The 25,543-nt window shown below is 43.0% G+C and overlaps 1 protein-coding gene across 13 annotated transcripts in view; it reads right to left on the bottom strand.

The window, feature by feature from the left end:
* Positions 1–467: 467 nt before the first annotated feature.
* The window catches only part of LDLRAD4 (low density lipoprotein receptor class A domain containing 4), a 283,046-nt gene continuing 257,970 nt past the window's right edge, over positions 468–25,543 (bottom strand). For 9 of the 13 annotated variants that reach the window (XM_064432932.1, XM_064432936.1, XM_064432935.1 and 6 more), the window contains 3 exons: positions 22,430–22,584; positions 12,423–12,476; positions 468–11,169 (listed from right to left, as the gene is read on the bottom strand). In XM_064432932.1, coding sequence (XP_064289002.1) covers positions 10,627–11,169; positions 12,423–12,476; positions 22,430–22,584 — 752 coding nt within the window. In that variant the 3' untranslated portion in view covers positions 468–10,626. Of the gene's footprint in view, positions 11,170–12,422; positions 12,477–22,429; positions 22,585–23,465; positions 23,485–25,396; positions 25,496–25,543 lie in introns of those variants that run through there. The other 4 variants (XM_064432946.1, XM_064432979.1, XM_064432976.1 and 1 more) reach the window with 3 other exon arrangements.

The following is a 25,543-nucleotide window of genomic DNA, read 5'->3' on the forward strand; positions in this document are numbered from 1 at the left end:
CCCCGCTGGTCAGTCGGCACTGCTGTGCCAGAGGCCGGCAGCACCAGCAGGGCTTTAACTGAGATCCAGGGGGGGTTGTTATCTTAAAGGACCTGAAATCACGAGCTGGCTCGGACTAAGTGCCTGGACTGAGCTCCAGTGTGTGACAGGCTGTCTCCTGCTCCAGCCCATCCCATGGCAGAGGCAGGCAGGAACCGTCCCAGCATCAATCACCAGTGTGAGGGTCAGAAGGCCGATCCTAAACCCTCATCAGACACCCACTTCCCAGGGCCCGCACATAATGAATGCTGCAAGGATTGAGTCCTCTCCCATTCCTTAATGATCTGCTACCTGGCTGCCGGCAGCAAAACAGCAAGGGAAAAAGACAAGTACTCATTTTTACCAAAGCCACTCCACTTATTTTACCAAAGCTTTTTTTGGTTTTTTTTTTTCACTTCAAAGGGAAAATAAATCCAACAGGAGACAAATGCATTTAATAATTTTTAATAATTTTGTGCCATGGTTTAACCACAGCATATTAAGAACAAGCATAAAATCTGTATTTAAAACTAACAACAGCACTTAGAGCAACATCTTCCTTTAAAAGTATTGCAATAAACAGACCTTAGGTCTAAAAACTAGGACATCACCATTTGCTCAATTAAAAGAGTCAGATACACAACAGTTGAAATCTTTTTCTGTATATAACTGGGAGTTACGGTGGAAAATAAGCAACAAATTAATTGTGTTAAACACAAAATAAAATTAAAAAAAAATAAAAAGTAAAGCAAGCCAGGTTTGTCATAGCATCACATGAACAGCTACTGAGAAATTCCAATACAATTGTAAAAAGACTTACTGTTTTTAATAGCTTTGTTTTACAACAATAAATTTTAAAAGAAAGATTAAATATTGTTGATAGTGCTGTACATATTTCAGAATAGCTTGAAAGAAAATGGACAAAAATAATAGATGTGTTGAAAATGTGATCTTGAAAGCCACAATGTTGGAAATACAAAAAAAAAAATTACAATCCATACAGCAATAAAGCATTTTACACCGTAAATTAACTAGCAAGAAACAACAAAGAAAGGGTAACACTCTAAAAACAGGCATTTGATGGTTAATTTTAAGTGTAACAGCCTGACTGATGTACATACCATCATGAAATGCTCTGAGCACAGCAGCATTGGGCAGTTGAGAGTTATACAAAGATAAAACCCCTATCGACATTTATGTAGTTTTTATATTATGAGTAGAAAAGCTTTGTTAAAGAATACTAAAGTGATTCTTTAAAAATTATTATTATTATTTTTGCTGTCCAGGTCTATGATGCCTGAGGCTCTCGTAACTTCTGCTCATAGTCCTTTTAAAATCTTGGCTGCCTGCTGTGCTTTGTGGTAAATGGAAAAGCGTGAACACAGCTGTGAATACACTTAATAGATAGATAGTCTGCTCTTTCCACTGCAGCTTCAAAGCAAATTAGTGCCTCTAAAAGAAGACATGCTCGTGTTTGGTCCGCTCAATATGCATGTTTTGTTATGATAAATCCTACTCTAGATTCCTCCAGCAGGAGGTTTACTCTGTACAGTCTTCCTAGTGAAGGCCCGGGGTTTTTTGTTTGCTTTTCTTCCTTCATGCACAGAAGTGGTTCTGCAGTGCAAACAGAAACGTGAAGATGGCCAGGCAAGGCACACTTCCAAAACAATTACTCCACGCCCCGACAAACAATAAATGAATTAACAAGTGACAATCACGAAATATGTGTGTTTACCTACGGTACATGCTTACTGACAGAACAGCTCAACACAGAGAAGGATGTGATGATACAAGCTGCCTATAAGGGCATGATGATGCAGAACTGGCCATAAGAAACTTAACACACTTCTTTAAAACAAAAGAAAGCCAAAACAACCATGGTCAACATTCAGATAACAGGACTCCTGTGAGGGCTTTTAAAAACGTATTTACAGACAAAGGTGTAGATGCTTCAGGTTGACAGAGAAGCAGTGAAGGACTGTGCCCCAAGGCACCACACTCCAGCGTGACGGACCGGGTAGAAAGCCCACTCAAACCAGAGGAAGCCCCACCACTGACTTCACTGGCCCTGGGTAAGGCCCCCTGAGTGTTAGCACAGCGCTTTGCTAATCATCTGAAAAACCCAACCAAAACGCCATCTCAAACATCGCCCAACACCTTGCTACCCTACATCTGTGGTTAAAGCCTGGCAAGTATAAAAAAGCTACATACAGACAGGAGTATCTATGAAAGATTAGTTGGTATCCATCTGTGAGAGGATGAGTCTGTCTTGGACCGATAAACTTTTATATCACCTACTGTCCTGGGATACTTAGAACAAACAGTTTAGAAAAATAAGTACAGCATCTGCAAGTCCCTACACTAGAACTTCATGTTGAGTTTTCCTGAGGTATTTGCTTTACCGAAGAGCGCGCAGGGGCACAGGAACGGAGCGCCAAACACGGGAGATGCCGGGGAGAACCAAACGGCCAAGGGAGCCTGGCAGGAAGCTGAAGTGTAACCTTACTTCCAACACCACTTCCCTTGCTGGGTTTGAACAGGTCTAAGCATTTCTCTGTAATCTTGAATATGAACCTGGGTAAGCCACTGCTGTCAGAAGCCAACACAGCAGCAGAGCGGCCAACTCAAAGCTCCCACTCAAACCCTGCATTCGCTACCAGCTGGGGCCACTCTTGCCCCCAAGCAAGGTCACCAGGGAGTCCATCCACACCCCAAGGCCAAGGACAGTCTGTAGTGGCAGCATGGTGCACCAGAAGTGTGCACAGAGCAACAGCTGGCTGTTGGCACAGAACTCTCATTGGCCTGGTTTTGATTTTGCAGGGATGGTTTGGGTCAGTTCCCATTTGTCTAGAGCTTCATTTCAAATCTAGGATGCGATTAAAAAGGTTTGAAAAGTTTTATCCCATTTCTAAGTTTAAAAAAAAAAAAGGTAATCAAGGATAGTAATGTAAATAAATAATGTATCTGCTGGAGAAGTAGTAACTAATACTGGTCCAACTCAGCAATAGCAAGGCAACAACCAATACGAGAAGCATCTAGTTGCAAGGTTAAAGCTGTGGAGGTTTTGTTTGTTTTGTGGTTTTTTTCCTTTTTTTTTAAAGTGACACATTAAAAAAAAAACAGCAGAAATTTTCACAGCAAAGATGCATCAAACGACTAATTGCTATACACAGGCTTGTCAAAAAGGATTTGTTTAACCTTTTTCCCTTATGATATTATATTGATATTTAATAGGAAAATAAAATACATAGACTTTTTGTCATTTGTATGCATTCATTTGCAAACTTTCTTACAAAAAAAGGACCAAGCACAGATTGGCATTCACAAAGTCTATGCCATTTTTTGTGTTAAAATTGGTATCATCTGTACACTATCTTACAGTATTAACAACATCTATTTGTTTTTGTATGTTTGTTTGTTCTACCCATTGGGTAGGATATGTGCATAATATATTCAAGTTATACACAGCACCATACAAAGAAAAAAAAAAAAAACTAGAAAAAAAGACAGACAACTGAAAAAGCACCATTTTAAGTGAGGCACAACAAAGGTGGGAGTGTAAGGCCAGATGCAAAGCCCCCTGAAGTTGGCAAGAGTCTTCCTACCAACTTCAGCAGGCTTTGGATCAGGCCCTGTTGAGTGCAAGGGGATTCCTATCTGCTCAGACCTGAACATGAGGCACCTTAGTTGCTTACAAACTACGGACATGCAAACCTCCTCAAAATTATATCTAATAAGGATGTATTTAATTTATTAGTAAACCTACCACAGCAGACGGACAAGCACAAACCAAGGAGAGAAAGGAAGAAGAAAAGAGACAGCTTTGTCACCCACGAGATCCTACACACACCGTGTTGTTTCAGAAAGCTCACACACCAAACCACTTAAAACAGCAGCAGCAATATAGCAAAGAAAACAGCATCATCTCTGGCAGTAAATCACATGTCTGTGATTTACAGGGGAAGTTACAGTTTTGTTTTTCTATCATTAATCAACACAAAAAGGTAAGCTCTTTCATAGCAAGAAAGCAACGCTAGCAATACCCAGGTTGCTTGTGTTCAGTCTAAAAACAGAAGAGACACCAGCAAGGCAGAAGTAAGAGCCAGGAGAGTTTGTGACACAAAATGGTCCTTGATCTTCCCTTTCAAAAGCAGGAGAATTGTACTGGGTAGTTACCAAAACAGCATTAGCATCCCTGAAAAACACTCAATGCCAATGCCAATTTCAAGAGAACATCAGTAGGCCCCTCCACTGCATGTCTGTGGTACTAAATAGTGCAGCAAAGCACTTCATCAAAACACCTACACTTCAGTTTGCTGGGAAGAGGCAATGCAGGTCTCAGGGCGGTTTTGGAGGATGAACTTAGTGGTGCAGCTTCTGTTTATTCCTGTAAATAGAATAAAGGAAGAGCTGTACCAAGAAAACTACTCTTCTTTTTTTTTTTTTTTTTTTTTTTGCTGGTGCATGTGTGCCCAACAGGGCTTTTTGCCAGCCCAAAAATGCAATCAGAGGTGGCTCAAAAGATAATTTACATCCCTGATTAGTGAGGATAGGCTGGCAAACAATATATTAACTACAAAAAAGAAACTGCCAACATTTTCAGTCAGCATACTCTCAAAACCTTAAACTTGAATTTCCTAATGAAACATACAGGCCAGTTTTTGGACGGGAAACCTCTTGAAGTTCAACACATGCTCACAAGGGACTATTCCGTGTTCTAGAAGGCCTCAGCAGGTCTCAGAGAGCTAAGTAAGACTGCCTCTTTCCAGGGACTGAAATGATTGACACATTTGGGGTTAGTGTAGGAGAAAAGCTGTAATTGTACTGGTTGGCAAGCAGGCAACACAGTGCAGAGAAAGACCAGATATGTGTAATTAAATTATGTGCAACAGCTTTTATCTAAAAAGCAAGGATGTAATCAAAAGCCAGACTTCATCTGAACTCACTGCACAGAAGGACCACTTGGTTCTCATCATCAGCTAGGTCTGAAAAAACATGCTTATGAGATTTAGGGTACACTAGTATTACTTCCTTCCTGTACATCAATACACAAGGTTCTGCATTAGGGTTATCCCAAAGCACAGAGATTTTTCAAAGCTCACCCAAAAGGAGAGAGCTGTTGGATGGAAGATGCACGAGCACACCAGGCCACAGGCAAGAGTTGGTGCAGCAAGAAAGCTCCCTAATAAAAACAGAGGTCATGACATTTACAGGACTGAAAAGCAAATATTCCTCAGGCTTCCTGCTGTTTGACAAATGACCTGCCATTGTTACTGAGAGCACAACACAGAGCCATTTAGCACTTCTGGAAGGTGATCATGGAATAGAAACTAGTACAGACAGAATCAAGGGGACAAGTCTGCACGCAGGTCTGTATGTGCATGACTTCACTGTAATGACCAGAGAGAACCTGTGAATAATCCTAAATCCTTTCAAATGTGCCAGCAAGCCTATTATTTATCCCTGGGGAGGGAAAAAAAAGAAAAAGGCAAGAAAAATATTGACGCAATATTTTTTTACCAACTTACTATTTTTTCCTCACCTACAAAATCAGGTTACCTTAGCTACCGTGAGTGTTCAGAGATAGAGTCAGAGAAAGGTTAGCAATCAATCCTCCAAAGCATTCAAACAGTCCTTACAGATTAGAGTGCCATTTCTAAGGCCCAACATCTCACTACCTGGCAGGGTTAGAAACGACTGCCTCAAGACAGCACTGTTCCTTCCAGACAGCCTCCACACCAGGCTCTTCAGCAGGACAAGGATTTCTTCTCTATTGCAAAGTGCATTCCTTAAAAAACAATGCAATTCTGCTCCTTACCCTTCCCTACACCTCATTCACAAGAACTCTCAATGACACTTTTAAAACAAAATGTATCTGCAACAAGAACATTCTGGGATTTGGCATAACAGAAGCAGCTTCCAGCTGGGAGAAACTGGTGTAAGAAATGGACAAGCAGTAATAAAAGGCCAAATGAAGCACAGCTTAACTCATGGCTCCTGCAGATTCCATGAGTGCAGGAATGCAATCATCTTCCTCACTAGCCATCAGGAACTTGTACAGGGAGGGTATGCTTGAGTTTTCATACTCCCAGGGGAAATCCATGCTGTAATAAAGTCCCATCAGCCCAAGACTGGCCTACATGCAGAGTTCATCAGTGACAAGACCAGGACTAGCATTATTAGATCCTCCCTGATGAAAACATGCTATCATGCAAATTCCTGTGAATTCTGCACGTGCCACACATGCCAGGAAAAGGATCTGAACACTGCACTGTTGGCTGGGTACCCTTCTTCCTGTCTCTCACTCACACTTTTTAAGCAGCATCCCACTCAGTCTGCTTGTCCAGCACTGAGAGGAGCCCAACCACAATTGTTCTAGACATAGATACAGAATTAGAGCTATGTCCCAAGTGCCCCATGGGTAAACTGGGAAAGAAACTGGTTTTTTCCTTTGCTAAACCCCATGCACTTCTAGCTCTGAAAGATCATACAAAAACATCAAAGATGGGGCATATTCAGCATCAGGAAGAGAGCCATACCAAGACATGTAAGGGAAAAATTAGTCTTTGCAGTAGGACAGAGGTCATAAAACTTTATTTCATAAAGGTGCATTTAAAAGAAAAAAAAATCTTTTAACCAGAAAATTTCTAAAGTAGAGACATCACTATGCTGGGAATTTTGGGAACATGATTTACTGGGCAAAGTCAGAAGATGCAACCAGAATACAGGCAAATATGATCCATCACATAGAAAACACCACACACACATTATGTGGGTTTTGCGCATGAGACACATAAGCCAGAAGATCAGTATGGAGACAAAATATAGACAATGCTACAGTGTTTGCAGAAAACTTGTATAATTTATACAAAGTTTCATTGAGTGGCTCTGGAATACAGTCTATCAATTCTGGGTATTTCAAAGCTGGTCTTCCATAAATGCTTCACAGAATTACCTATCATCAGAGCTCACCAATTCAGAGCTCACTCACTAAGCCTATAAAGATTGATAGTGCTATCTAATTCTGGTATGTCTTTTACCATTCTGTTCTGTTATCACGAGCAGATTCTCTACCAAGTCAAAGGAAGAAAAAATAGAAAAACAAAGTGTTTCAGTGTTACACTGTTGACTGCCTTTCCATTGGAGAGCACTAATATCCATCAGAAAACAGCCCATTTACTGCTAAAAGAGGCCCCAAAGCAGACTGCAAGCTCACCTATAGCAAATAAACTAATCACTGCACTCCCAGAGCTGAGAGTCAGCACATTACACTTGGGAAAGCAGAGAATGACGTTAAAGCCATTAGAGAGTGTCCAAAGCAGGGCCATGAGGATGAAGAAGGGTCCCAAGGGGAAGCCATGTGAGGAGTGGCTGAGGTTACTTTCTTTGTCCAGCCCAGAGAAGACTGAGGGGAGACCTCAGTGTAGTTACAACATCCTCATGGGGAAAAGACGAGGGGCAGGCACTGATGTCCTCACCCTGATGATCCAAGGAAATGGCTGGAAGCTGTGCCAGGGGCAGTTTAGGTTGGGTATTAGGAAAAGATTCTTCCCCCAGAAGGGGGCTGGGCACTGGAACAGGCTCCCCCACAGCACCAAGCCTGACAGAGTTCAAGAAGCATTTGGACAGTGCTCTCAGGACATGGTGTGACTCTTGGGGACAGTTCTGTGCAGGGCCAGGAGTTGGATTCAATGATCCTGATAGGTTCCTCCCAGCTCAGCTTGTTCTATGATTCTAGGATGAGAAGACAAAGGTGCAAGAGGAGATGCAACTATTAGGTGAGCAAATACCAAGTTATTTTTAAACAAATCTTTTCTAAAGAACTGGAAAAGGCTACATTTTCCAGTCAGAAAAATGTTCTCAGCCAAGAAAAATTAAGAGACAGCATACTGCACAATGTTAATGGGAAAAGCATAAATCCACTGGCATGCAGAGAGGGTGAAAGATGGCAAAGGGCTGTTTTTAAAGAAAGTTCCCAAGAGGCGACTTTGAAGGCAACTTCAAGGCTCACTTTGCTGAGATCTGTAAATGGGGAAAGTCAGTCTTCAACCCGCCCAAGCCCAGGGCCCAGTCCAGGTGTGCTCTGCCATGACAACTGAGTTCCAGCTGTTCTCACCCGAAGGCTTCTCAGCTAAACAATCCTCATTTAGGCAACAGCACAGTAACTGTGTAGGCACACACATTCTCTGGCTTAAAGGCTCACTCGTCAAGTGACAGAAGTCACTGAAGACCAAAACCAACATCTGCTGGCTTTGTCCTCTGGTTCAGTTTTGCTTGTTTGTTGTTTTTAACTAAGAATTATGCTCATAGGTTCTTTGCAAAAATCTAATTTCACAACTTTTATTCCCAGGAATCAGACAGTGATGAGAGTCCCAGCTGACTGAAAGCCACCTAGTCATCTTCTAAACATCTGTCCTGCGGGTCTGAGAGGAAAAAAAAAAAGTGAACCCCACCATACAATCTCTATCTCTCCCTTCAATTAATACATACGAAAAAAGTCAGTTTTACTCTGCATTACCAGCATGACTCAGACCAAAATAACAATTACAGAGACAAATGGGGCTGTGTATTCAGACTAACAGTTATACAAATGTTTTCTAAACTAGAATAAAATCAAATTAACTTATGAAGAAAACAAATCTACACTGAGGCCCAAAAGACACACACACACAGACACACACACACACACACACTGTTTTGGCATTAAAACTCTGCATAGATCAAAGATGCACTTCAGTCATCAGAGTCCCTCGTGTACAGAAGTCCTGCAGAAATCCAGCCTCCAGCCGTGGGACCAGGGCATCGGTGCCCTTGGGGCACTCAGCGGCTGCTGCCCGCAACCAAGCACAAGGCTCAGGGAAACAGAAAAAAGTGAAAGATCTTAAAGTGAAGAGGTCTATGACACACTCATACACCTATATATTAGAAACTATTCAAGCTAAGACTCTAAAGATTCTTACTTTTAAGTCCATTTCCAAAATGCATTTTAAGTGCAATTTGTGCTTTTTCATGTGCTTGTGATGCCACTATCACCTTTTGTCAACCGAGTTCCAGCACTGTGCGTGCTTCCACACGGGAAAAGCCTGTGGAGAAACAGCCCACATGTCACAACACAGGCAGGTAACACTTTCCAACTACTCTCCAGGCCAGTATAGCAAAAATCAGGGCTTACAGACACTTGGTGAACACGAGTCACCTTTACCCATGAGCACAGTCCTGCTGGCATCAGGCAGACATCATGCACCCAGAAGGGTTTCTGCAACAGGGCCCAGAGCAAAATGGTTTGCAGGGAGAACTCCTGGTGCACCCACGACCCTGCCAGGGATGCGACAGGAGCTGGCACCACCGCCACGAGCGCTCTTGGTACTGCTGCAAAAACACCACGGGGGGGTTTAGCCACAAGGGCCCCCTTCACTTCAACAGGACGGACCTCCAGGACTGAACGTCAGCATCTGAAAGGATGAAATGGAGAGCGAAAACCACAACAGCCTCACGTACTTGAACAGCAGAGCAGGGGAAAAAAATCCCACCCTGCATTTTCAAACGATTTATTGCATAATGTCATGATATGTGATTAAATACATTTCAGGCTACAGTGAGGACAAAAATCTCTAGAGCAGTAAGTACTGGTGATACTGCATTATGAAAAGGAAAAGAATGGCAGCACTTAGAATCAATACAAATCAACGCATCTGGGAATTGTAGTTTTGCCATTTATGAAAGAAATAGTCTACACTGCAAAACAGCTAAACCTTAAGTGATGGAAAATGCTGGGATTTCACATTTGCCTTCTTCCATCCAAAAGTCTCCAAGACACTTCATTGATACACTGTTATTTGAATGCAAATTATTGCAAAGACAAGTGTCCCTGTATTTTTTGAATTGTATAAGTCAAGAGATGTTAGGCTAAGTCCTGTCCCCATCTTTTAGCAAACGCGGGGGGAGGGGACAAACTCCTCCAGATTATTTCTAGGGCTCTATCATTATTCCACAGGTGAAACAACAACATATAGAAGAACTTCACATAAAACAGTTCCCTCATATATATTTTTTTTAAAACAGTAAGATAGTGCAACTTTTAAAAACACATTTATCACAACACAATTCCTTGCATTCATCTAAGTTCTCAACTTTATACCTTGGCACACAGAACAGGAATTTTGTTTCATATTAAAAAAAAATTCACACCCTGGGAGAAAAAAAAAAGCAAACTGGCCAATTCTTCCCCCATTTATCTAGCAAAACCACCTTCTTCCTTCTGCCATTCAGTGAGTATAAAACAGGCTGTACAAGCCTCATTTCTGTGCTAAGTTAACTTTTAGAATTAAATAATTGAAATAGTTTATTAAAAAAAAATAATATATCCCCCCCCTTTCCCCTGAAACACTGCTCATAGACAAACTGAATGGAAGTTTGTATTTCTTTCAATCTGCTTTGCATGCAATTCCCCTGAAAGGAATCAGAAACAAAGAACTGGTTTGCACGTTTGGTTTTACTCAGTTGTACCACGTGAAGCGCAACAACACTGTGCACCGGAGCACGGGGCTCTTCCTCCACCGCCCTGCTTGGCTCTCCCGTCTTCAGTCCCAACGCACCTGCGCAGGTAACTTAGACCAGGTTTCCTGCCTTCCGGTCCTGGCCCTTGCTGGGGACTATTGTGCTCTCTGAATTGTTCTGCTGAAACTGAAGTCTGCTCCCCCTCTGCGAGGAAGGAGGCATGTTGCTGTGCTGGTGATGGAAAAAAGAGGAGCCTGGGTAATGCCCCATGACCTCGCTGTACGTCGGGGGTGGTCCTTCCATCCTTCCATTACTGCTATAGTTGGTTGCACTTATGCCCGAGTTGCTGCTGGGTGGGCAGGGACCCCCATTGTACATGGAGATGTCTATCAAGTCGCTATCAAAAATGGTTCGGTTGGGCGGCGCCCTGACGGATTCCCGGTTGAGCTCCATCTGCTGCTCGGGGTCCCGGAGCTGCAGGGTGCACGGGCCCTGGTACGGCGGCGGCTCCTCGCCGTCCGAGAGGGAGATGGTCGGAGGGAGGTCAATCTCATGCTGCATGTAAGGGTAAGTGGGCTGGAAGCGACTGAAACGATCCCGCTGCATAAAAGACGGGGTGGTAAACCTGTCCCTGGACCTTGGGGCGTACATGATCTGAAACGGGAAGAGAGACACGCGTGACTCCACCTCTGTGCAAAGCGCCGCGGGTGTTCCAATCCTCGCAATGAACTGATTAAACACAGAAATGCTTCTTTTTGCTGGTTAAACCCAGCACATACCGTGCACACGTGCAGCCACGTGCCTGCAGGTGAAGAGGCAGGAGGTGCAGGAAGGATCCAGCACACTCGAGAACAGCTGCACAAAGGAGCCCAAGATCCCACACAGCTCCTTCTGACGTTAAAACATTCCGAGCAAAAACAAATTATTCTGTTTCTGAAACCAGAAAATTAATTCTCTCTAGTCTGGGTAATTGATTAGTTCTACAACAATGTCCCAATACTGAATTTCAGCTTCCCCCTCCTACTCAGAGTTAATGCATCCCCAAAGAATTCAGATGGTCATTTTAGTACAATTTGTAAAGGCTCAGCATATGTCACACCTTCACTATCAGAGTGTATCAGGTGTCCTCCTCCCCCTCAGTTCTCAGCCAGAACTCAGCCTCTGGCGAGAACCTACAAAGCTTCTGCATTGCGATGGAAAGTACATCCCTGGTATAGTAAAACCCTGGAAAAGGACAGGCTTTACAAAGGAAGCTTTCAAGATACTCTGTGAGGTGCTGTTGTTCCTCACTTGGTCTATCCCAGATCTGGACAGACACAGCAGCTTCTCAGATCTAGAGCTATCAAACTGCTCTTCTCTTTTTTGGATCCCTGCAGGGTCTTCCACCCCTGACCTGCACCAATGCAGGGCCAACCACCAGGAAGTTCTGCTGCTTGTCACAGGACAGCTGGACCACTCAGGGCAATACACCCACAAATTATTACACAGACAAGGCATCTGTGAAGGGAGATTCCTTCACAGGAAGGAAAACACTGGTGACAGGATATGTGTAAATTCAAGAAAAGTTCAGACAAGAGGAACTGGTCTCCCAGCTTCCAATGAATACTCAAATTACTGAGCCACTGTGGGAAAGAGACACACCTCCATCACTTACTTGTGAATGCCTACTATGACACAGGGAGTTGCTGATGGAGATGAGGTGTCAGGTAGGCAGAATTTCATTCTTTTATGAAAAGTCTCAGGAATTTATGAAATGCATGTTAAGGCAGGCTTAGATGACGGTGTGAACTACACTGAAAAAGCTTCCTTTACAAAAAATAGATGCATGTTTTTGAAAGGAGCCAAATACAAATTACAGGGAAAAAAAAGAAATGACTTGGTGAAGATAGCCAGAAATCTGTCAGTACCTCTGAAGCACCCTGGCGCGAAACCGAGCTTTCTGAAGGCCACAAGCACCCCTCCTGAAATGCGGAAGAAAACAACAAAAAAAGAAACATTAATAGAACACATCACCATTCTGCCTCATTATCACAGCTCTTACCAGCAGTCATCTTCTAAGGACTGGCTGTCTCCAGGAGCTAAACAAGCAACATCCCACCCCTTTCTTTCCAAAACATCAGCAAAGAGCAGCTCTGCTCCCAGGCAAGTCAAGCTTGGTCCATTCTGCAAGTGCCAAGATGTCATCCATAGCACCCAGCCCCACAGGCCATAAGGATGCAGCAAGCTGGTGGTGTCTGAGAGTGTGTAGCAATGCAAGGAGATGACAGGAGACACCTCAGCACCTGTGTGCTGAGCAGGTATCTGTCACCTCCCAAACCAGCAAGGGTGGCAGGTCTGACAAAGGTCTGCCAGCCAGGATCCCGATTACACAGCACAGGCAAAACAGTTCACAACAAAACCTGGCGTCTGTAATCTCAGTGAAGTGACAGACACGCTAAACCCAGGGATAATCTGGTCAAAACTGTCAGTTGCCCAATTCCCACCATAAACAGTAGTTAAAGCAGCTGAGGTTTCAGCCACTTCTCCAACCACCTTCTCAAGTAAAAATACTTTCTCTGTCATGCCTTGAAATGCTGTTCTGACATCATACTAGCATCAGGGCACAATAAAGGGGTGAAGAACAGTATGTCAATAAGGGAAAATAGCTTAAGGTGTATAATTATTTTTCTTCTCAATTAATTGTTTGCAGTAGCAGTAACTCCTGTAGTGAATTTATTTTATTGAAAAATTTTGAGGCTGAAAAGGACATATCAGAGCAGCTATAAAGCACAGAACTTCAATTTTGGTGCACAAAGAGAAAATCAAAATATTGATAGTCAAGACTATTTTCTTGACGCTAATTCAAGTTTTACATACATAAGAAATTTCAGGAACTGGAAGGAAAACACATACTGTCCCCAAAAGCATTACCATGTATAGACTGCTTCCAAATCTTACTGTACTGCTTCTTCTCACCATAGCATCTTTCAACATATTTCAGAAGTAAAAATAGACCCAACTGGATGTTCATCATGACACTCAGAGACCAAATGCCGTCTGTGATCTTGTCAGGAAAGTCCACTGCAGAGAAAAGCTGCTCTAAGAGGACTCTCCCACAGGATTCAGCTGCTAAGGGAAATGCTCTGAATAGCAAAGCTGGTACACTTCTCTTCCGTAGCTTTAGAGAGCAAAGATAGAGAGAGGCTGACAATTGCAATTAATTACAACTTCCCCAAGTATTCCCCTTTGCAAAGACATGAAACACAAATCTTATTTCAGTGCCTAGATGTGGTTCTCTCAGTTGAAGAAATTCTAACTGTGGAACTATACGCAGACATACATACGTGTATACACATACTTCTGCACACATTCCTTTCCATTCCTTCAGCACCCAGGTGCCCTCATTTTGAAATATCTGAGGGTATGTTTGCACAACTAAAGGCAATCAGCTTATCAGCAGTTGACCCTACAGGCTCCAAACCCATCGCAACTGTTTGTAAAACATATTAGTCAAAGCTGAAGTTCTCAATTAACTGTTCCTGAGTTACAGGCTCAGAAGAGAGGAAAAAAAGGCAAACCCAACAAGCCAACCCAGAAAGAAATAAAATCTACCTCCACCATTCATATTACTTAAACTCCCTTATGAGAAGGAGCTGCTGATGAGAACGTGCAAATGACTTCCATTCTAGGGCCCATCTCCCCAAAGGCAAGAGGGTAAGATGAGCTGAGAGAAATGGTGCAGCATATGGAGAAAAACTCCTTGCAAGGAGATGGAACAGGACGTGCTCACTGAGCCAAGACTCCCAGATCTGCTACCAGCCATGCCTAACAGAAATAACTTGTTAGAAAAGAGGAGTTGCCTGTTACTTCTACTTCTTATGCCTGAATCCCAGAACAGTCAAAGGCCCTGCCTGAAGCACTGCAGCTGCTACAGGGATCCTACTGAGTGCAACCAGGGCACTGGGGTAGTTACACCAAGATTGAGACCCAAGGAGCCCAAAGCTCCCCCCATTCAAGTTTACCTTATTTGAGAAGGTAAAAAGCTTGGGATGCAATTGAACTCTGAGGCTGTGAGATCCTTAGAATGCAAGGATATGTAACAATGTCATTCCTGTGACAGTATGTCCTACACTTCACCTGTAGATCCTCCCTTCCCTAAGGTTTCCCCTGGAGAGAGCAGCAGGCTGAATAAATGATTTGGCAGCAGCCAACCCCCAGCAAGATCTCTATCCCAGGAGCCAGAAGAACTCCCCAGACAGATGGCTGGGTAACATGTGCTCAGCTTGCCCACACTTGGAAAATACCAGGCTCACACACGTGCAGATCAACCTCACCATGGCTGGTCCAATGACACAGCACAGAATCCTCTCCTCACCAAGGTGTGATTCTATGATCCAACACAGAATTTCTGCCCTCCTGAAATCACTGCATCTACCACAGGAGACTTACTACCTACCTGAGTCTTTATTTAAGGGAAACTCCCCTTCCCCTGCATGGGGTAGATGCTACCTAACCCTAGGGTTGGTGCCCTCCACTGATCTTGGGGTGATGGAAAGAGGCACAGATGAGAATAAAGTGCTGCAGAAGAAAAATATCCCCATGACTACACCCCTCCACCCCGAGACATAGATTTAGGAAATAATGTGCTAGGACCACCCTGACAAATCTGGGGTGACTTATACTGAGGGAAAGTGTTAGTTCTTGCTCTTCGCTTGTCCCTGTGCTTACAGACCTTCCTTTGAAAGCTAAAATGCTTCCCCTGAGCTCATATCAGTGAAAATCAGATGAGAACTGACAGCATTTATATTTATATTAGGGATTTGTACAAGCAGTTATCAGGTATGTGCAAACAAGGCTAAACCTGAGCAAATGCAATTTACCCATGTTTTGATGAGGGCAGTACCTCATTTACCTGCTTCTTATAGACTGTCAATAGCTAGGCCACCTCAATGTGCTCCTTGTTCAAGAGACTTCAGGCATGAGCTTCAATACTTGAAAGTGACAAGGAAAGAAAGCTTATGCATTCATTCCCTATACTGTATACATTTTTAATATTGTTGGGCTTTGCAATGAAAATCCTAGCACCTACCAGTAACACCAAGCATGAAAAATCTTAGGGAACCACCTATGTCTTTGCTGACCATTGCCATTCTTGGGTTTCACCATAATTTACAGAAATTAACTTTGTGATTAGGTTTTGAAATAGCAGCATCATTTAATAAATCCAGCTGAGTGATTACTTAATTATCTCATGGTGATGATTATTAAACTCAATATTTAGAGCTTAGGAGACTCCATAAGCCTAGGATAATTTGCTATTTCATATTTTACAAAGCTTTAGAGCCTCCAGAATTAAACAGTGTAAGAAGATGACTTTTGGAGGACACTTTTAAACACTGGAGCACACACCGTCGTCCAACTGCCACAGCTGAGCATCAGCCCACTGACAGCCAGCAGGAAAGACATTTACCAGAAGAATGATTTTTAACTCGGAAGAAATTATAGGTAAAGATTTACACTCAGCAAAAAATTTGCCTCAAGCTGTAATAAAGCAAAAGGATCCCTGTGCTTGTTAAAGCTGGGATAGAGTTAATTTCTTTCACAGTAGCAAGTATGGGGCCATATCTTGGATTTGTGAGGAAAACAGTATTGATAACCCAGGGATATTTTCGTTATTGTTGAATTGTCTTTACACAGAGTCAGGGCTTTTCTGCTCCTCACCTCAGCAGCAAGGAGGCTGGGGGTGCACAAGGAGCTGGGAGGGGACACAGCCCAGACAGCTGACCCCACTGACCAAAGGGACATTCCAGACCATATGGCATCATGATCAGTACATAGAGCCAGGAGAAAAAGAAGCAAAGGGGGACTTTGGGAGCAAGAGCATTTGTCTTCACAAGTCACTGTTACACACCATGGAGCACCGATGCCCTGGAAAAGGATGGACACGTGCCTGGCCCTGGGCAGTGGTGAATGAATTCCTTGTTTTGCTCTCCCTATGAAACTGTCTTATCTCAGCCCATGAGTTCTCACTTCTACTCTCCCAGTTCTCTACTCCAGCCTGCTGGGAGCAAGTGGCTGTGTGGTGCTTAGTTGCCAGCTGGGGTTAAACCATGACAATCCCATATAATCCAAATTTTTCTCTTTTTTTTTGCTGACTGTTAAGGAGATTTACAGGCTTTCTCCACTATTAAGTTTCTGCAAAATAGAGCTTTGCCTGAAATCATGTTTTCTGAGAAACAGAAGTCAGTTTTTCACTTTCTAAAATGCATTACAATTATTAAGAAGGTCCCTCTTTTCTCCTTAACACAGATTTTTATTTTATTTTTATACAACAGCATACACACACACACACAAATACACACATTTCTTTTGCAAGTGAAATGTTCCAGATAGCAGTGTAGTTTCTGATGTCGGCCCTAGGTGGTACATTACACCACATTAAAGCAGTGGCTTGCTGGAAACACTCCAGGAAGGCACAGGGACTCATTCCTCCCGGTATCTTCCTGGGTGATACAGACCACCACAGCTTTGAAGACAGCAACAAACACAAGCAAAACAAACTATTGTGTTGTCCCCAACTCAATCATGAGTATTCCAGCAGGATTTATCATTCCTTTAAAAGTGATTCCTCAAGGGCAGGAGAGGTGATGCTGTCTAACAGAGCAGTGCACAGTACCAAGGAGAAGATTAGAGAATTACGGAGAGTGCCAAATCTCTCACATGTAATCTGCCTCCCTACACTTACTGCAATTATTCCTGTTACTTAATGCTTTAAAACTTTTATTTCCCCAACTTCACAGCACTTCATCACTTTAGGTAATCTTCATTTCACTCAACTGAAGGGAGCAAGTACCATTATCCTTCCTCCTTTGTTTGGAGATGAAGCAAGTTGCCCAAGGTGACACACTGAGTCAGGTGCCACCCAAAGCCAGCGCTCCTTGTTTCTAGCCTTACCTGCAGATTTCCTGGACAATCCTGCCCTTATTAAACATATGATGACTTTACTGTGGGAGACTTCAAAGAGAAGCAGCTGAGCTCACTGTCCCTCTTGGCAGCACTCCCTGAGGAGAGGCAAGCCCATGTCCCTTAAGGAGACAGCAGGAGAATACAGTGCACATCCAGCCCTTGCCAAATGATGACTGGTACAAACAAAAAGATTTGGCAAAGCAGGGTGGTCTACAGCACTCACTCTCTCTCCTGGCTGTAGACTGGGTTCCTGTTCCCAGTGGGATTTTCTTTCTCTTGCACATGTCAATAAGAAAATGAGAATGAGTGGCCTTGGGACAGCAGCAGGGAACAGACAGAATAATGCCAATGCCAGCAGGAAATAATTTAAAGACCAGCAGGAAAGACTAACATTTGAAATAATGACAAATCCCTGAGCTGTCAATATTATTGAGTATTTTCTGTCACCCTCCTGACATTCCCCTTTCATTCTGAAATACCTAGTACAGGGCAGAGGGGAGCACTTTTTGACAGCTGTGCTCCTGGAACTCGGCATCCAAGACTGGCATTCCCAACGCAGGTTCTAATGCAAGCTGACCAGCCTGAGCAGCAATGCTACCCTCGGTGCTGGGGGCAGGGGGTGGTCAGGGTGAGCATCTTGTGTGATGGATGCAAGGATATGCTGCCAGGAGCAGGCCTGGGGCAGTACAAGTGTTCAGCACTCATTCAACATCCACCTTACAAAAGAAAACAATGCAAAGACACCATGATAGGGAAAAGGAATGAAATTAGGAACATCAGAAGCTCATTAAGTACCTCTCTGTAAGTCAGCTAATCTCTTTCCCCTCAATGTCCCCAGGGAAACCACTGGTGATGACATTAAGAGTTAATCATCGGGAAGCAAGATTTGTATTTGTTTGGTCCCAGCAAACAGCAGAGTGCCACAGCAGCAGCTCAGCTGCAGCTACCTACATTCCAGCAGGACACTTTTGGTTACCAGCAATAGTGTCCCCCTCCCCATACGAGGTCAACAAAGGCACAGCCAGCAATGCTGCAACACAGATCTCCCCTTATCAGACACACACCCTGTGCACACATGTGCCCTTCCAGGGCTGCCACGTGGCTCTGCCCCAAAATCCCCCAGCACTGCCAGGAGCATCAGTAGCTCCCACACCAGAGGTTCTGCTGTTTCCAAGTGAAGCAGCCCCTGGGTAAGCTCCTGGTATACTCCACACCCTATGGCTTTTGAATCCCTCTCAGGTGCTCTGCAACCCTTGGCTTGCTCCCAGCTGTGAAGCCCAACACTGCTGATGGATCAGCCAGAAGCAGGAAACGTTCAGTATTTTATCCATTGTGATACAAACACCGTTCAGCACCTTGCAGGCTCACTCCAGGCTACTGTCCATGCCAACATAGTTATTGCTCAGCATCCTTTCACCTCTCATAATTAGGACCCCAAAATTCTTATTTCTGCTAATGTAAAAACAGGGCTGGAATGCTTAATGGCCTCACTAGCAGAGGGCAGGCAGCATCTTCAACACTGCAGCAGAGGCACCCACTGCTCCTGAGCACTCAGCGTTTGTCCTGCCCTTGGCTGCGATCTGCTTAAGGCCTTGGCCCAATAACCAAGGTAATAAAATACCAAAGACCAGGAGAAAGACTGGAAGATGACACTCCAGAGGAATGAAAAGAAAAATAAAGAAAAAATATAAAGATGAACAGAAAACTATATTTACAGAACAGGTACGAAACAACAACATTTAGCGTGCACTTGCCAAAGAGCAGCCTTTTATTCTGAGTGGTCGTTTTTCTGCCCTTCAAACATTACTTCAAATGTTAACACTTGTGATTGTAGTGATTTCATCTTTTTAATATTCTAATTTCTGACTTGGCCTGGAAGTTGAAATTCTCATTATCATCCTCTTTTATTTAAGTTTTATTTGAGGGTGTTTCTTTGGGGTGGTTTTTTTTGTTTGCTTGGTTTTTTGTTTGTTTTTTTGTTGGTTTGGGGGTTTTTGGTTTGGCTTGGGGGTTTTTTGTTTGGTTGTTTTTATTTTTTGGTATAACCATGAAGAAGTTCAACAAGAAAAAGCAATTCACTAATATCTTTCATTTCCTTACTTCTGATGCCTAACCCATGAGTTTTACAGGTGTGAGGCTGGTAATAAAGGCAGTAGGTAATTTAGCTGATCACTCCTATTACACTCTGTAGGGGAACCAGAATAAGAGACATCATTTGTTCAATAGATGGTCTTTACGAGGCCAGAAACCTGTGCAGTTCAGCCACCACTTAGCTGGTGGAAGGCATGATTATCTAGAAACAGGACAGATTTAAAGAAAAGGGAAGGTAAAAAAGGACCAAAAAAAAAAGCCCTATCTGAACAGGAAAGGCTGTATTCTACATTTTGATACACCTCTGCTACCTCAGTTACATGAGAGGATGTTCACTTCAGAGTTCACTACAGAACTAGCCAACAGTCAAATAATTCACTTTACCATTTTCTTTCAAGAAACATGTCTGAATTTCCTCTATTTCCATTCACTATTTCTCTATCAAAAAAAGACTTGTCACAATAATATTTTCTTCAGACATTAGTGGTTAACAAATATTTATATCTGTTTTCAGAGTCTATATACCATTAAAAAAATATTCCCATGCAAGAAAATATACTTGGATAGCATGTGCACACAGAACAAAGTGTGCCTGGTACAAAAAATTAATTTTAGAAGTGTATAACCTGCATCTCACCACTCACACTATCTATTATCTTGTGCAAGCCACTCCACTGTAGACAGTGAGAACAGACTGGTCATTTTCAGTTTCTCACCACAGAGCACTTCAGTTTTCTGACCCTCATTCTCTGCACATTGCTTTTAAGGTTTGCACTGCACAGCCAGTTTCTATCAGAATTTCCTTCTAACCCCTGACACAAAAGAAAATTCAAAGTTTTTGACATCTGAACTCAGAGACCTGTAAATCCCCATTCCCCACAAGTATGACCTTCTTCTAAGAAGAGCTGCAGCTTATCAGAAATTCAGATGAGCAATAGTGATGACAAATCTATACCAAAGGCTTTCAGAGGAATTAGTAACTGATTCTTGCCATCCCCTCATCAATTCCCATGAAGTGCTCACTTGGCTGTGATTATCATTACTTATAATGGTGACATCAAACTGAAACTGAGTCAGTGTTTTAAAAATTATTTAAGATCAGTTCTGGGTACTAAAGCAGCTCCCAAGTCCCTGCTGCCAAACTGCATGTTGTTCTTCACAAGAAGGTGAAGTTTTCTCTCTCGTGCTCAAGAGAAAAAAAAATTTAAAAAAATCACTGGCTCTGATAACAGACAATAGTAATGAACCATACAAAGGAAATAATGGGTTATTTCATGCATTTGACAGCTTACTACAGTTTAAAAAGATTTGTGAAGATGAAAATGCATTTCATTTATCTCGAACTATTTCATTTTAGGCATCTGTAGCAATTATAGCTAACATTTTTCAGACAGAATGGTGGTTCTTGAATTACATGTCCATTTCAAAGCAACATTCAAATTAATCTAGTCAATTTTTCCAGTCCTCAGGTCCACGAGGTTAAGGTTTGACAAGTTCCAGTTTCATCTGTAACCAAATTAGAGCTAAGCATTTGTACACTAGCAAAGTGCCAGGCAATGAGGCAGCCTCTCCTTAAGGAGGCAGCTCCTTTCCTCCCCCTGCAGCCTCCAAGGAAAGAGCAATTCACCCCAGCAAAATGGCACAGGTGATGTACAAAGAGAGAGCTTTGGGAGCCCTGCATTGTCACATTGTACAGCCGACTTTCAGGAAGGAGCTGCCAATTGCCAGGGAGGCAGCTCCACAGCAGCCCTGTGGCATCTCTGCCTGCCCTGCTGAAATCTAACCATAACAAAAAAAGCAAAAGCAAAAAGCCAGCAATTAGTGTTCAGCCAGAGCAGTTCTCTGAGGCCTCTCACCATTATCTTGGCAGCTCCCTAAGGAGCACAAAGAGGGAAGAAACATAAGACTGGAATGGATAAAAAGGCAAGACTGTGGTGTTAGAACCGGTGTAAACCATTATGATCACATCTCTCATTTACAATCCAACTTTTTTTGACAGCAAAAGGAAGCTGTGAACTCAGCACTGTTACCAGGATTTCAGTGCATCAGAAGGTGACTTCATAAATGGCCCTTTAGCCATTGCTGTCAGCAAAGAGACCAAGGGCACCACTCTGGGAAAAGCACATCAGAAGGAAGAACCTCTCTGCAATACCGTGGGACACTGTGTGGCTTGTGCTTAGCCTTCACAAGGGAGCACAGCATCCCACTCAGCAAACTCCTGGCTCACAAGGCAAATGAGGTGCTCATTTACTGATGGGGTGATTAAACACACTCTTAACAAGTACTGACTGAGATTCCATCTCAAGCCTTTGACTCGGTAACAACACATCTTAAGCAAGCCAGGTCCTTGGATCCTTTTTCTAGTATCTTCTTGCTGTTTTAATGAAACAAACATTGCATTTTCCTGGACCCTTACTGGGACAGTGGTTTTGATCCAGAGAAGAGCCATGGCAGCGTCACAAAACAGAAACAGTGATAAACCCCAGGATATCAGACAATATATAGAAAGTCATAACAACGTGCATTTCAAATCTTTGCAGCCCAGCTAACTCCATTCATTCCCCCTCCACACTCCCCTCTCAAATTACAGCAGCAAACACAATGTCCCACCTAAGCCTCCAAATGCAAAATGAATATAGGCTACATGAAACATAGCAGGGTCTAAAAATAATTGAAGACCGTGTACCTTACATTTGTGTTCCAAATTTGTTTTCTAAGGACAAATACAACTTTGGTAAAAGATCTAACTATAGGGAGTATAAAAAGTGGTATCAGAAGTTCTTCCAGCAGTTTCCTGTACCAGAGCTCTTTGGGAGGATTTGCTGCAGGCCCATACAGCCCAAGGAAAAGGAGTTTGGTGCAAGGGGCTCACACTCACCGTCTGCAGAGTTTCCTCCTGTCTTCTGCTTTGGCTCTGTCGGTTGATAAAGGAGCGTGTCGAGAGTTTGTAATGGTTCAACAAGCAGATGATCACTACCACCATAACAGTTATAACCACGATTATAATGATGATCTGAACAAACTCCAGTTCAGCTAAAACAAAGGAAAAAAGAGGAAAATGTGTCATCAACACCTAGAAGGTTAACCATCAAAGCAACAACCTGAAAAGACCCTCAATATTTCTCTGAGACTGATCTGGCTAGAGATACTCTTGGTGTCCATTCTGCAAAGTTTTGTGATGAAAACTGTTCTAAAAAGTATGAAAATTATTTCATTTTTGCAAATGAAAATTTATCAGCATCAGAGGCTGTAGGTCAAAACTAAGAAGCTGATCCTTCTCTGCAGCCTCCATAGGAAACAAACTCTTCAACATAAACACCACAGATGAACCTTTTGGACAAAACAATTTCACTGAACAAAAAACCAAAGAAACCTCATACACACAAACCCCATTCTGTTTTAACAGCCACCTGTAACACCAGTAGAGTCCAGAGGGCTCCATGAGCGTCAAAACCGGAGAAGAATCAGGACACTGATTATTTAGTACACTACCCTTAATTTTTTTATCAAGTAACGAGCATGAAAGCTGTTTAACTAGAGTGGAAAACCTTAAGCCTATTGAATCTACATGCAGTGTCTTTTTCAATTACCACCTTCTCTCCAACTAGTGTAACACTAACTTTTCTAGGCCTTTCCCAGTCAGGTAAAAATCTAAAAAGAGCTCTGGTACTCTAAAACAAGAGATGTTCCATCACGGTTAAAAATGAAACCAGGGCCCTGGTTGTTGCAAGAGATACAAGTTGCAAGAGATACAATTACAATAAACTCCGTCAGAACCCATCATCTTATCTGAAGCCCTGCCTATACCACAAATATTAAGTATATTTAGAAATGAGTCACTCTTGCACCCTTTTGGCTATACTGGAGCAGCAAGGATGAGCAATATAAGGGGGAAAATTGCCCTTTGCAGTTACCTAGTTGATGATATTTCTATGGAAACTGCATTGCTCACAGGGGATGCTCTCATCTTGAAAGACAACTCCAGTTAATGGGAGGAGGTCTTTGGTTGCTAGGCTGGTAGAAAAAGCAAAGAAGCAGCTCAAGTTGCTCAGTTTCAGTACTTTCCAAAAAGGGCACTACTTTTTGGACACAAAACCAACTTTGGGGAACTGATACTAAATTTATGTTTTAAAAAGTTAACAAGGAAAGAGAGATGCCATATGAAAATGAAAGGACAGAACAAATATCAGAAAACAAGCCCCTTCCCCCCCATCTCTAATTTGTATCCATGCTCAGCTTTCTGTGTGACACCACAACAACTTGTGCAGACACAACACAACTGTGAAGCTGAGCTAGAAAAACACCACTCAAACATAAAATCCAGATGAACCTGCAGTGGATCTAAAGGAAACCCAAGGCTGTTTCATTAATCTACCATCTCTTGCAAACAAAACATCAGGCTACAGGAGCTGCAAGTGTGCGAGTGTCCAGCTGGGGCTGGTGCCAAGGTCCAGCTGTCTGTCACAAGCTACTGGCAGGCACAGCCACAGCACCAAAGTGCAGGGGGTCTGCAATCATCTCCTGAGGAGGGACTAAGCCTACTTAAGACTAAGGAAAGGGTAAAGGGCAAAAATACGTCTATCACTTTATCACTCTTTGCTGTTAAGTACTTTCCACTCATCATTAAGACCACCAACATTTTCAAAGAGTTTGGTTAGTCAGTGCTTTGTGCTCTGCTTTTGCTATCAACCCCACACACAGGGCAATGATCTTTCTTTTTCCCCTCTTGCATCACTGGAAGCTAACAATGTCAGCACCAAAAGATTACAATGCCGGAAGAACGGAATTAATTAAAAAATAAACCCACCCAAACCACAGTTAAGTTAAAAGTCTGGGTTTTTCTTGGCTCAGAAATACTGAACACAGACTTTATACAGTTGACAACTTCTGCAATTCACATTCTGCGGCTACTGAAAGACTAATGGGTTTCTTCATCCAAACTTTTTTTGGGTCCATGTCACACTTTGGACTGGAAATTGAGAGATTGTTGCTAAAGGGCAACATGCAAAACAACCAATGTTTATTTAGGCTTTCCTAGAATGCACAGATCACTAGAATGACATGTTACTTCTCTATTTGCCAAGGACAGAGTCTTCTAAATTTATCAAGACCCCTGCATTTTAGTGGCGAGGGACACTACCTCTCCCTTAGAGAGGAGTGATTTGGTCTGTGAGCACTTCCTGTGGGAGGGAATCATTTGAAAATGTTTGATTAAAATATGGCCATACAATAAAGAAAATAAAAACCACAGCACACAGCTGTGAGCACATGGGATTTCCCACATCGAGTTTACGCTGTAAACACCAAACTGCAACAGAACACCTTACTGATGTTCCAGAGGATTTCCTTAAAGGAAAGCACGAGGAAAAGAAAGACAATTTTTAATTGCTTCCTCCTCCTGAGTGACATTCCTGCTGCTCATTAGGTTATTAGCAGTAAAAAGCAAAGGCAGACTGCAGCAGCAGCAGTCTGTGTTTGCTGGCACTGATGAAGGCCATTTAAATAGTTCCTAGCGGCTGCTGACAGGCACTGGGTCACCCCGGCCCCCAGCACGTCCCCTGCCCAACACCTGCCAGGCGTGAAGGGCCACCGCCTTCCAGACAGGCATCTCCTCCTCCCCTCTTCCTACACACCGACTGGGAAAGAAACCGGGCAAAGCTTCAGGAAGAGAATTGCTTTGGTTTTACCACCCTGAGCCTATCGCACTCACATATACCAGCTTCTTTACGCGCAAGAAAAAACATTCCTAATAAAAATTCTCCAGGGGAAAAAGACCCTAAAACCAAACACAACCTTTCAGGGTAAACGCCCAAGACGGCAAAGGCAACACGTTGAATCAAATTACCTTCTCGGAAGAGCCCGAAAAAGAGAGACATAATTTACAACCCTGTCAGCAATCACACCAGACCGTCACCCCGATCCTCCCCCCGCAGCTCCGCCGGCCGGCGCTCCGGGCTCTGCGGTGCCCCGGGCCGCATCCCGCGGTCCCTGC

Source organism: Passer domesticus, chromosome 1 (assembly GCF_036417665.1).
Source record: "Passer domesticus isolate bPasDom1 chromosome 1, bPasDom1.hap1, whole genome shotgun sequence".
Taxonomy (NCBI): domain Eukaryota; kingdom Metazoa; phylum Chordata; class Aves; order Passeriformes; family Passeridae; genus Passer; species Passer domesticus.